At 39.8% G+C, this 13,471-nt stretch overlaps 1 protein-coding gene across 1 annotated transcript in view; it reads left to right on the forward strand.

Moving 5' to 3' along the window:
* scfd1 (sec1 family domain containing 1) overlaps positions 1 to 13,471 on the forward strand; it is a 42,699-nt gene that overhangs the window by 5,034 nt on the left and 24,194 nt on the right. The window contains exons 2-8 of the mRNA XM_038300897.1: positions 2,381 to 2,451; positions 4,005 to 4,093; positions 4,692 to 4,782; positions 9,008 to 9,130; positions 10,781 to 10,868; positions 11,433 to 11,522; positions 13,048 to 13,103. Of these exons, the coding sequence (XP_038156825.1) occupies positions 2,381 to 2,451; positions 4,005 to 4,093; positions 4,692 to 4,782; positions 9,008 to 9,130; positions 10,781 to 10,868; positions 11,433 to 11,522; positions 13,048 to 13,103 (608 nt within the window). The remainder of the gene's footprint in view (positions 1 to 2,380; positions 2,452 to 4,004; positions 4,094 to 4,691; positions 4,783 to 9,007; positions 9,131 to 10,780; positions 10,869 to 11,432; positions 11,523 to 13,047; positions 13,104 to 13,471) is intronic.

The following is a 13,471-nucleotide window of genomic DNA, read 5'->3' on the forward strand; positions in this document are numbered from 1 at the left end:
ACTAATATATAATTTTTAAATTCATTGAGTCAGAAAGGTCTAGTTGAAAACCATTCCTGCCCTTTCCATTGATTAATAAACCCCTCATTATTAAATGTCAAAAACACTGATTCTGATTCCAGACCAGTCTGTTTATGTTTCCTTTGGTTTTCTAATATTTTCTTCTTGGTTTAGAGTTCCAGAACATTAAGGTTGGAGGGTCTCATTGCCATCACCCTAATCTTTAGCTTCCTCCACAGGATGAGTCAGATCAAAGATGTGAGTGGCTGCGCTCCAAACGAATCACAACAGATTTACATGGACTTGGTGTGTTTTTAAGTTTAATAGGTTTAAAATAGAAGCCGATGAAATAGGTGCCACCTATTGTCCCCTCGTGATTTGTTAAAATCTCCTTAACCTTCCACCAACTGGTTTAAATCTGTTCTTTATTTTAAGCAATTAATATCCAGCAGAGTGTGGCTGCTTCCCAGAGCTCTGTGATAACTGCATCCAGAACGGCCTCTGACTGATTATGAATCAGGCAAACAATATCTCCTGCTCCTTCGGCTTTCATGGATCCAACAGTAGATCTCTATCCAGGATAGGAAAGGAAGATAGGAATCCAGACAGCCTTCTGCCTTATGGACCTCATTATGGGAACAGATGCTGGTCAAATTGGGAATACAGTCTTCAGAAAACAACTGCAAAACCAGTGGTGATGTGAGATGTGTCGAGTAATGGCGGGGGCGATTCCACAAGGCGTGTATCGAGGCATGCTTCATTTGAGGGAGGAGCCAAAATCAATTAAATCCGAAGCCTCGCTTCCCAGCGATACCATGTGACCGCTTTGGGAAGTGGTTGAGCTCGCCTGGAGCTTCAGCAGACATTTAAACAGCCTCAGTGTTCAGTCAAAATGTGGGAGTTTGTAGGAGAGTTCCTGTCAGTTGGATAAAGTTTGGATAGATTCTAATGATCAACATTTGAGCAAACCACTGGTTACAATTGGAACATTGGTTGTAAGTAGTAGTGCTTTCCAGTAAGCTGTCATCTTACTAGTGGCATCAGCTGCAACACATGGACTTCCACTCCTGAAGTTGTCGTTCAAAACCCACCTCAGACTTTTGAAAGTGTCGATAAAATAGAAGTATTTTTCCTAATGTGACTAATTTGTATTGGTTTGCCCTAGTAAAAATAGAGGTTGGATAAAAACGGTGCAAAATTAGATTGGTTAAACACATAACTTCCAACCGGATTAAAACCAAAAACTGTGGAAAAACTATTATGTTTGAATTAGTGTTGCGCCGATGCCATTTTTTGGCCCCGATACCTGGCTGTGTAATATCGGCCGATACCGATACCACTACGATGCCATCTGTTTAAAATTGATGTGTGTATATGTGAAGAACTGCATACTACTTGGATGTAAAATAATTGCCATAATGGCTTTGTCAAGCTGCTGCCTACCTTTGTGAGGCAGGAAAAAGACAAATACAAAGTGAATTCAGTAGAACTTTTTATTGCTTACCTGGAATGGGTGACAATAGTCAAATAAACTTTTGGCTCTCAAAATGGTATCGCTGACCTATTTGTTGGTACTCGCCGATACCGATACCACCATTTTAGTGCTGGATCGGGGCCCTGCAAGATACTGGTATTGGTATCGGTGCAGCACTAGTTTGAATGAAAATGACTAACACCTTTCAGTTTGCCCACCATTGCCCAGTTTGCACTTTCATTGAGCTTATTTCACTACAATGGCAGAAAAACAATGAACCTTAAATCTTTTTTCTCTTTTTAACACACAAAAAAAAAAATTTAAAAAAGTTTTATTATACACAACAATAATTAACAATTTCAAAGGAACTTAAATGGGGAAAAAAAAACAGAAAAACAATCACAGATTGAATCCCAGACATGACGCTTCAAGAACTGTGGGGATCGTTGAAGCAATTAGCCCAAACTGGTTCAATGCTTCACGAGGCTTTATCCCACCATCACTATGCAAAACCCAATGCTCCTGAAATGCAGTAAGCAGCTGAAGCCCTCCGCCTAAAAACTCCAAACATCTTACGGTGTGAACGTTATCACGAGCTGCAGAGAGAACAGGAAATAAATCATGGATTTTACTGCATGAGGTGGGCTGTGCCTATACCTCCTAACACACAGGATTTTGGGAGATCGTATAGCTCCTAGCAGTGTGCTGCATCCTGTTTGTTCCTTCTAGCTGCCTTACTTCCAGCATTATTCGGACACTACTGTCGCCGTAAACAGTCTTCCTCATCTGTTTGCACGATTCAAATTGATCGTTTGATTTGACTGAAGTTAACGATTAGTCTGAAGAGAAGATGCATGTCTGATCTGTTAGCATGTAAATTTATAAATGGTTTCTGTGTTTCTGCAGTCGCCTTAAAGCGCATGTTGAACTTCAACACTCCTCCTCTGAAGAACACAGGAGCCGAGCCTGTATGGAAGGTAAGTTCACTGGCTCATCAAGTTCAGACATAGATCACAGATATTAGGTAAGGCTAGCTTTGTTTTATTCATGCCAACATTTCAGGGCGACAGTGGCGTGGGATGCAGGAGTTTGCCCTGCAACCAAGTATTGTGTCACATTTATTTCAAAACTCCTGTGAGTAAAATAAACATACTTACATGTATGTTAAACTACTTTTGCACATGATTTATCTACTACCGCACATTTGACTGACGCTTACCCCACGTACCGCAAACGTTGGAGAAGCCTCCGCCACTGTCCCGCCTCCAGCCGTCATCTTCACTTATGGATGACGAGCTGTCAGTCAAAGGCTTCCTGACGCTACTTCCCATGTGATTGTGTCTGCGAAGCCCAATCAGGACGAGGCTCACAGAAGAGGTCAGAGTCTGAGAACAGAGATGCTTTCGAGAGAGCAGCCGTCCTCGAGCGTGGCCTCTGGATAGAAAATCCTGCCTGTGGTGAGATCCCGATGATCCCGATGCAGAGCGATTTTCTCACTCATGTGTGATTTTGTTGTGCCGCGGTAGATAAACCATGCGCAGAAGTGTACGTTTTCGGCCCCCCTACTTCCTTTCTGTATATCTGCTATTCTTAGGTCTTTTTTTAACCAGGAAACCCTTTCAATTAAGGATTTGTTTCTCCTGTTATGCAGATGACTTCCAGATTTACCTCCTTTTTAACAAGCCAGAAACTCGCTGTTAAAAACTGCTAATGACTACAAGGTTTGGTTGTCTTTGGACGTCTTAGACTTTGATTCAATTCAGTTCCATTCAATTTATTTCTATAGCGCCAATTCACAACACATATCAACTCAAGGCACTTTACAGTTCACCAGATCATCCAATCAGATTGATTCAAAGTTTTCTATCTAAGGAAAACCAGCTGGTTGCATCGACTCATTGACTCTTCAGCAATCCCTCACACCAAGCATACTTGTAGCGACAGTGGAGAGGAAAAACTCCCTTTGAACAGGAAGAAACCTCCAGCAGAACCAGGCTCAGTGTGAGCGGCCATCTGCTGAGGCCGACTGGGGTTCAAGGAGACAGAAGCAAACATAGAAAAAGAAGCATAGATACAAAAGGAAACTGTCAACCAGCTCCACAGGCGGCCCCGTCCAGGAAACACACAGCCAGGCAGACGAGCTCCAAGCCAGCTCCCATGTCAGAGAATGAACAGAGCACATCCAGTTAGTCACAGTCAGAGAAACAGGACTACACTGGAAAACAGACTGATCTCCAACATCTAGTAAGAAAAGTTATAAACAAGGGCTTTACTAAGTGAAATCCATGCGATATATTTTGATGGCTGGTCTGAGGTTCTAGGTTCTTTGGTACAGTATGTTAGACCAGCCACTGCATACCAGGCAGTAAAGATGGAGGCAGTTTCACCTTTTTAAACATCAGCCTTCAAGACACCAGTGGTGTCATAGCACCACATTTTAGAGTCACAAGCAGGAGGAAAGAAGGAAGCCTAATGTGAAGGCCTTTGTTTTTTGGCCTTTGGTGAAACATATTTTTGTCTTTTTCTGCAGGTGTTAATATACGACCGGTTTGGTCAGGACATCATCTCCCCATTGCTGTCGGTCAAAGAGCTGCGAGACATGGGAATCACCCTTCATCTGTAAGACCTGTTCTGTTGACTTTCTATAATTTGTACCCGAATCTTCTACAGTTCAGACAAAGCTAACGACACTGGATAAGACCTCTGTTAAAAACCTCACTAAGAATAATCCAGCTTTAATGGAATTCCTCCTTCCCATTGTTAGGTTTGAGGAAGAGGATTATTGAGGAGTTCAAATTAGGAATTGTTAACGGAAAAGTCCGGTGATCAAGGAATGATCAATGGTTCATTATCTATACATAAAACTAATACATTTGCGGTGATTTATTGAATTTAGCGTAAATCAGTAAAATAATAATTTTCGTTGCGACCACTGAGTCAGGGAGCGGCCATTTTTGTTGTATAATAGCAGCTTCATCAAAGCAGCATTGTGCAACCCAACCCCCCCAGCCCATTCCTCCCCAACTCCACACAGTGTCTTTTTTTTGGTTTTAGAACATTTTGTAAGAGTTTAAGAATAAGAGTGCATTTTTAATTAACTTCAAAGAATTTTAAATCTACAGAATGGTAAATATAAACGGTTGTTGTTTGGATTTTTTTGACCTGCTTAGGCAACAATGGCATTAACGATGATATTCCACTTTGTGTGTGTGTGTAGGCTTCTTCACTCAGACAGAGATCCTATTCCAGATGTTCCAGCCATCTACTTCCTAATGCCCACAGAGGAGAACATCGACAGGATTTGTCAGGTGCTCTAATATTGAATATGACGATTGTGCTTAGTTCATTTATTCCTTCTGCTCTGGGAATCAGGGGCGGATTTACCATTAGACAATGCTAGGCAGTTGCCCAAGGCCCCAAGTTCCTGGGGGCCAAATAAAATTCAGCTTATATGGTGCTTATATGTATGGTTAATACAACAATTCCTTATATTTGCACATTAATTATGTTTTTGATAAAACTCCTTTGGCTAAAACGCCATCAGAACACTTTTAATCATATTCACCTGCAAACTCTAAGCTTATGATAACAATCATCTGTATATTAGGCTATTGTATTGGGGTGTAAATAATAATCGTTTTGTATCGATGCATCGATCCAACAGCCGATGAACCAATGCATCGACACGTCCGCAAGAGAATCAATTCATGTTTGTATCCATTTGCTCCTGGGCGTAATTCTCCCTCCCGTGCTGCGGTGGCGCTAAACCTATTTTGCCCTCCTACCTCGCTTCCTGGTTATACTCTTACAGCAGTGTGTTGCAGTAAGCTTGACACAGACATTTTTTATTTATGCTCAATGTTAAAGCGTGGTCTGTGCTACACACTGTGGGTCTAGATACGGCTGAGGCGGAGAGGAAGTGGGGGCGAGTTTAGTCCGACGACGGAGGGACATGAGGGCCAAAAAGAGCGGAGATCCAGGTGGAAAAAGTGTCCCAGCGTTCTCGTGCACCTCGCTTTTCTAGCGGGTAAAACTTCACGAGTTGTTTTCCACAGTTTTGGTCATAAAAACAAAACAACCCGGCCTCCTGTCTGCAGTCAGCTACAATTTGGGAGAGGTTCAGCGGAGCGTCTGTGGAGGGGGCGGGACGTCTGGAGCCGAGGTATTGCATTGCATTCATTGCATTGATTTTCTGCAGTATTTTTTTATGCAACTTTTCTACTTCTGTTATTTGCTGTTGTTTCTAAAAAAAAAAAATGCATAACGATATTACAGCTTTCATTGATTTATTTCAAACTTGAAACTTTGTTTAATCGAATTGAATCGAATCGTATCGTGGTGTATTCTTGAGTATCGAAAATAATCGAATCGTTGGGTCAGGAAATCGATATCGAATCGCCATGATGGATGTGATTTACACCCCTAGTATTGTACATATCTGTAGAAACCCTATTTATAGTAATATCCATCTGTATATTATATTCGGTATAAATACAGCTGTAAATTTTGTTCATAACACTAGTTATCTATATATTATATTCATAGGACAAATCTATCAGTAAAATTCTGTTTATAATGGTATTCATCTCTATATTTATTCAGTAGAAACCCATGTCCTGTACTTATGGAACTATTATTTATCCTGCACTTGCTGCTATTGCACTTCTGGTTAGACCTAAACTGCATTTCGTTGCCTTGTACCTGTACCTGTGTAATGACAATAAAGTTGAATCTAATCTAATCTTTTAAGTGTGTCTCTGCCCTCCTCACCATAGACATTAATATGAAGACGCAAGGGCGTAGGTTTGATTTGAACTTTGGTGGGGACACTATTGGTCTGGTGTCATTGGTGCTGCAATATGCATGTCCTTTTTTATGCTCGATGTGAGCATCCGTACTGATAAGACGAATTCATTGTTAAAAGAGAAAAGCATAATTTTGCTACATTAATAAAAATGTTATAAGCTCTACACTCATTAGATGCTGTTTATCAATGTTTGAAGTATCACTGGCTCTGATGAATGTGAAATTAGGACTGTTTTCCACTTTGTAAATGGTTTCATTTGCATGACTAATAGAGAAGGTAAATACAGTATTTTCTTTTGAAGATATACAATTGTGCAGAGTTAAACCCCACCTTATATTTTACCTACTATTCTCTCTCTGTATCAAGCAAAATAATACATTCATTAAGATATTAACTTCACTATAAAAGTTGGAACATCTGGGCTGTAGTTACTCTGTATAGCCCATTTCATGTATTTTATCTAGGGCTGAAAAAATTAATCGTATTAATTGATTATTTCAATAATCGTCAACTAATTTAGTATGTGATTAATCATTAACTGGAGAATGGAGACTATAAAACATAATATAAATGTAAAATGTCCCTTTCCCCTAAAGAGCAATCCACTTAGATCAGTAATTATACCAAAATTGTAAAAATACAATAAATATATATATACATATATATATACATATATATAATATATAAGATTAAAAAAAAATGTTTTGTCTGTCAATATTCTCCATCCATGTGGAAATATTTTAGTTTCACCTGGTGTATTTAGACATCACCTGAAGCACTGAAGGGCCAGCTACTTCACCTACAAGCTGCCCTGCATCATTATTACTGGATATCTGTGTTTCCTATAATCATATAATGTATAACTGTGTTTTTAATAGTAAAGGTTTAAATGTGACACAACCTTTTATCATTGTCCTATATTGCTTACTGTCTGACTGTTTAAATAGCTCCTTACTGTATGTCTATTTTATTTTTTAGTGGCATCATCTACAAACACAACACTAAGAATGAGCCCAAGTGTATTCAAATATAAAATAATTTTTAACAATTATAAAAGACAATATAACACTATCTTATCTGTAATTTCACAGTATCCAAAATAAACAGCCAGATTCAAGCATTTTTACCAGACATTAATGTTTGTACTAATTTACTTATAGACTGAGTGGAAATCTATGTAATATAAAATCAATGTTTATATTCTTCCTTTATTTGTTCTTGTCTTTATCCTATTTCTAGAAGTATAAATAGTCAATAAAATAGAACTATTATTATGTGGAACCCTAATTATGCTTTTTAAACGAAAAACAGCAGATGTTTAGGCCCCATTTCTTGTTGTTGTACTCTATAAGAGAAATAACACCTGGTAATAATTATACCAGAACTTTCTCAAAGAGTCATAAAAAAATGAAGCCAGTAATAGCAACTAAATATTGGTAAAAAGGAAACCTTCACATTTTCTTTTTTAGTTGGCTGTGGATAAGAATTAGAAATGTTGATGGCTTACAGCCTTTATTTGCCCATTTTGTGTCTTCAGAACTCCTGGCTGACTCAGAATATTTCGCTTTATAAAAGAAAAAAAAAGGTCTTTGTTTTTTAGTGTACATAATATTCATTTTTTTTAATTGGGACTAGTTTTGTAGCCTAATATTTATTGTAGTAACCGCAGCATTCTAGTGTGAATCAATTTTCAATTTTGTGCTCCAAGCACACCAGGACTAGAAAACAGCCAATCAGAGAGAGAGAGAAGGCGGGACCTAAGGCAGAACAACCAATGAGAGTGAAGTTAAACAGCGCAGCACAGTTCCATGCGCTGCTATGTGAAAGGGACAGGAGAGAGTAGGCAGAGGAGCTGCGAGAGGAAAAGAAGCCACTGCTGCAACAACTACTGCTGTAAATTATAAACATGTTGCTCACATCCAATTATTGGTAGGGACAATTAGGTTGGTTCAAAATTTTGGTAGGGACATGTCCCTATGGTCCCTATGCAAACCTACGCCCATGTGAAGACGCCTCATTGGACGCTGCTGGCAGCAAGGCCGACGTGCCTTGCTGCCAGCAGCTGTGTGCAACTATTGAGAAAATTTGGCACAGCGTATTCCCGGCTTTAGTTTCTGGTCTTTAATTGCTGAAAACGAATGTTATTTGCTTCAGACGTGTTCCATGCTGCAGTCCTGCAGTATTTCAGTATATCATTCTATCTCTGAATAGAATAATTTACTTTATTTCAGTTAAAATATATGAATTCAGCTGTTTTTGATGGTAAAACTAACTGATAAGTGAAGCTGTAGAGATGCATTATGGGAGTAAGTATGTTTTGCCATCTTTATTTAGGCGTTTTTTTTACAAGATGCAAAAAAGGATTAAAAGCAGAACTATGACCTTCAAACAGTTCTGCCAGTAGAAAGTGTTAATTTTAATCCATTAAGTTCTACAATTATTAAAGGAATTCATCAAAAACAATGATTGTTAAAATATTTGTGCTTGATCTGAGTCTCTTAAATGAAACCATGTGACGGTGTCCTCCCTAACGGATGGGTCCAGGAACGTCTCCCATTTACACACCAGTTAAATCGCCACAAAACACCCTGTTGACAGAAAAATCCAAGGTTTTTCTGACCTCTGGCCGTTTGTTCGACCTGACAAACACAGTTATTCCCACATCAGCATGTTTTTATTCCCACATCTGAAGGAATAACACTATAACTGCCTCTGTGTTTTTGTAGGATCTGAGGAACCAACTGTATGAGTCGTACTACCTGAACTTCATCTCTGCCATCAGTCGGAGTAAACTGGAGGACATTGCCAGCGCTGCTCTGGCGGCCAACGCGGTCAGCCAAGTAACCAAGGTAACTTCCTCACATCCATCTTTTTATGCTGTTTACCAGCTGAAGGCCAGATTATTTGGGAAACGCTTTTAGGCGTCTCAACGAACATCTCTAGAAAGGAGCAGCTCTCTTTAGGACAACATGGTAGATCTGCTGTGTTGTTGCTTGTTAGTCATGTATTACATGAACAAGCTGACATGTTGAAGAATCTGACTCAAAATCATTGAAAATGTGGGTTTATATAAGCCGAGTCAAAAATTATTGAAAGGAGTTTTTGCTAAACTGGAGCGAGCAGGTTCATGTAGCTGAAAATCAGCAGTTTCTTTAGCTCAGTTAGAAACAATCAACCTAAACTGATCCTTTTCTGTTCTCTGAAAAGCTCCAGATTTCGACTAAAGCTGCTTTCACTAAAAATCAGAAAGATACAGAGCAACAGAAATATATCAACAGATTAACTAAGCAGAACATCTTTGCTTCCGATCATTTAAAGGGGATAATAAGGTGATATTACCTGGTTAGTTTAAAAAGCTTAACCTCAGTAATCACAATAAGTAAATATACTTTAGTCTCACCAAAAGCAGCTCTAAATACAAAAAATTTCAAAAAAAAAAAAAACGATTGATTTACTTACTTTTTGGTGGGGTTTTTTAAGCATATGCGATCTCACCTTAAATTTTTATTTTTTTTTTTCGTACATGACTAATGGGATGCCCGTCAAGATAGTTTAAAGTTTATTTTTCATAAAAAAAACTAACGGGTTAAATGCAATTCTGACGCATGTGTATTAACTATGGGTATGCTATTCTGACGGGGTATGCTGATCTGACAACACCGGCTGTTTTGTACAGATTAGGTGTAAAACGGTTCACAAAATCCACGGTTCGGTTCGGTATATGTTGATTATTACACCGAAATCCCATAAAAATTAATCAAAAAATCCATAAAAATCAATGAATTGTAATTATTTTAAATGATCTGCGGAAACCCTGGATTATTTCCGCATGTTTTGCTGCTTTGAATTTAATCATCTGGCGCATGCTCTCTACCATCTCCAAGGAACTCAGAGCGGAGCGGACGGGAGCCACAGTGGAGGCTGTAGGCTTTGCTTTGTGCAGGCGGTCTGGAGCGCAGCGGGGCGGAGCGCTGATGGAGTATGAGGGATTTCGGGGTTAGCCTGACATGTTGGTCATGTTGCTGTTACCATAAACAAAACGTGTTGCACAATGCTTGCACACTGTTGCACTTTGATCCACAACTTTCTTTCCGCCGTCATCATAGGTCACTCTAAATGCAAAGCGCTCCCATACAGCAGACCTATAAAGTGCTGCTGGCGCGTCTTCCAACTCCTGTTCTTTCCCACTTGCCATACCCACACAATTCTCCACAACAACTGATTTTTTTCTGCTACACCCGGCTACGCTGCTTCGCTTCTTCTTCTTCTGGTTTACTACTGGTGGTTGGCTTTGGTCGCAGTACCGCCACCTTCTGCTCTGGAGTGTAATTGCTTCGCCTATGAGAAAAAGGAGCAGCGCATGAACCGAACGCAACACACACGAACCGAACCGAGACAGTCGAACCGAACGGTTCAGACGGTTTTCATAAACAGTTCCATCCCTACTACAGATGTTGTTATTTTTGGTTATTAATGATTTTTCTATGCTCATTTTGCAGGTGTTTGATCAGTACCTGAACTTCATCACCCTGGAGGATGACATGTTTATCCTGTGCCACCAGAACAAGGAGCTCATCTCCTACCACGGTAACTCCTAAACATCATAATTTTATTCCAACAAACAGCGCTTCCCTCCCTGCCGACCTTCTGCCAGTCGCAGCTATGAACGCTGCTGTCTGAGGAGCTGATGGTCACCAGACCTTTGGCCCTACAGCTGGAGCTGCATCACCAGAAACACAATGCTGTCAATTAACAAACCAGCTCTGCTGGTGGATTAGTTCACAAACCTAAAATGGCTGGAGCTGATTTTAAGGCTGCAGACTGTCTCTCTCTCTGCGAGCTTCATAAAATGATATCAGTCTCAAAAATAAAAAAGGAAAAACGAAACATTCTCTTTGGAGAGTGAAAGTATCGTCAGGTTAAAACATGATCCACGGTAAAACGGTTAACAGTGATTCATTAAAAATGATCTTATGCACATTCTGATCCAGAGTTTTAAATGTTTTACAATTATTTTATGTCAGCAGATGTTTGATTGCTGACACTGAGTCTTTGGAATTTCATTTTCCCTGACTGGTTATAGAAACATGCAGAACTGGGCTGAATGTTGTTATTGGAGATTGATTTTCTCTGCCTCCCTTTCCTTTGCAGCCATCAACAGAGCAGACATCCAGGACACGGACATGGAGGCCATCATGGACACCATCGTAGACAGCCTCTTTTGCTTCTTTGTGACTCTGGGTGAGTACGGTCCTCAGCAGGTCCGCTGGTCACTCAGTGATGAACCATCTCTGCCCAGAGATAAAGCTGTTTGTCTGCAGGAACATTGTTCACCTTCTGATGCAGCATCATTTCTTGGCTGCTTTAGTGTTTAGATAATACCTAGATCGGTATCAGGTTTGATCAAAATGATCCTATTTTTCCACAATCTGAACAAAAGGCTCTGTAGTTATGAACTTTATATACAGAAAGATACAAGATTGCATCAAACCCAGCAACAAACAGCTACCGTCACACATACATTCAATCATTGGTTGACTATATTCAGCTGTTGTTATAGTTGAGACAAACACCTTTAGTTATAACTACTCAGTGACTCTGAAGATAACGTTGAAGATAATCGGCTGATGCTGTGGTTCTTCTGTCAGCTGCTGATGTTGGTAGCGTTGTCACTACCCCATCTGTCCAGGAAGCATGATCCATCCAGCTCATTTGCGCATCCAGATAAACATCGGGGTCGCCCTCCATTTTATTCTGTTAAAAACACCTAAAATATGTTTTTACCCTCCCCAAAAATAGTAAGCGTACTAAAATATAATGTGTTAAAGGTTAATAATGTATTTCCTGAGAAAATAAATGCCTTAAAGTCCTGTTTTGTCAATCTGTGCCAGATCTGCATCAGATCCTACGCTACTTCCAGGACCTAACTTTTTCAGCTTTGGAATTAAACATAAATCAAGTCCTTTTGAGTTTTATGTTTTCCTTTTGTGTTAACATTCTGGTATATAGTGCATAATCTAAAGAAAGAAACAACTAGAATGCAGATTAACATGGTTTAATCAGATTTAGCCAGACTGCTCTGAGCATGTCCCATGATGACGTCAGAGAAGCAGTTTAATGGAGAAAATGGAAAAAGCATAAAGATTGTCTCAGAAAAGTCATAAAACTTTTTTAAGAGATGTGTATTAGCATTCTTTAGTGAGTTAAGGATAAAAATAAGTAATTTTAGCACCATGATTACATCATTTATGGAAACCCGATGTATTTCTGGTCGAGCATGCGCAGGACGGATCGTGCCTCCGGGACGGATCGGGTAGTGACAAGCATGGCTGAAGGGGAACGTTTTACAACACCTTTACCTCAGTGCCCATCGGCAGAATAGAGAAAGCATCAGAGAAAACTCTCTGAGCCCTACGGTGTCCTGGAGGCTCCAGATCATCCATCAGATGTAGGCTAACTGCTCTCTGTGTTCACTGTCATAGACGCCAATGAAACCGAATTAAATCATTCTATTGTTAATTCAACAGATTAACACAGCTATGTACAACAGAAGCAAGCTGCTGTTTTAGAGTCAGCTTCCTGTTTTTAATCCAAGTCTGAGCATGAAAACAGTTTCCAGATGTTCTTTTAATTGTTCCTATTTATGAATAAAGTCTCACATGGAAGCTTCAGGTGGTTTAGATGTTGTTCACTTTTAACTAAGCACTTCCTGTTTGGCTAAAGCTCTGATAGCTTCATGGCCTGTGTGTGTGATTCTGTGCTTCAGGTGCTGTGCCGATCATCCGATGCCCCAGAGGAAATGCTGCAGAGATGGTGGCCATGGTACGTTCTCGCTCTAAACCGTTTGGTTAACCTCAGAGGTCATGATATCCTGTTAGAGCATTTTCTAACTTATTCCAAAAAAATTGCTAAAAAAAAACAATCCACTGGACTTTTTTTTCCAAGTTTGAAGATGTTTCTCTTCCCAGGAAGCTTTTTCAATTCCAAATGTCAGAAATAGCGTTGAGTTCCAGGCTTTATAGCCCAACAAAGCCTTGTTTTTGCTTAGAAAACATGCAAATAGAAACGGACGAAAAGGTCCAACCCTTTGGAATGGGGGTGGTTAGGCTTCTTTGTTAGCCTGTAATCCCCCATACCTGTCTATGTCTCTGAAAGGAGGTCGTTAAAGGGAATTGTTGGCCTGGCTGGAT

This window comes from Cyprinodon tularosa, unplaced genomic scaffold, assembly GCF_016077235.1.
Source record: "Cyprinodon tularosa strain WSP-4 unplaced genomic scaffold, ASM1607723v1 ctg459, whole genome shotgun sequence".
NCBI lineage: Eukaryota > Metazoa > Chordata > Actinopteri > Cyprinodontiformes > Cyprinodontidae > Cyprinodon > Cyprinodon tularosa.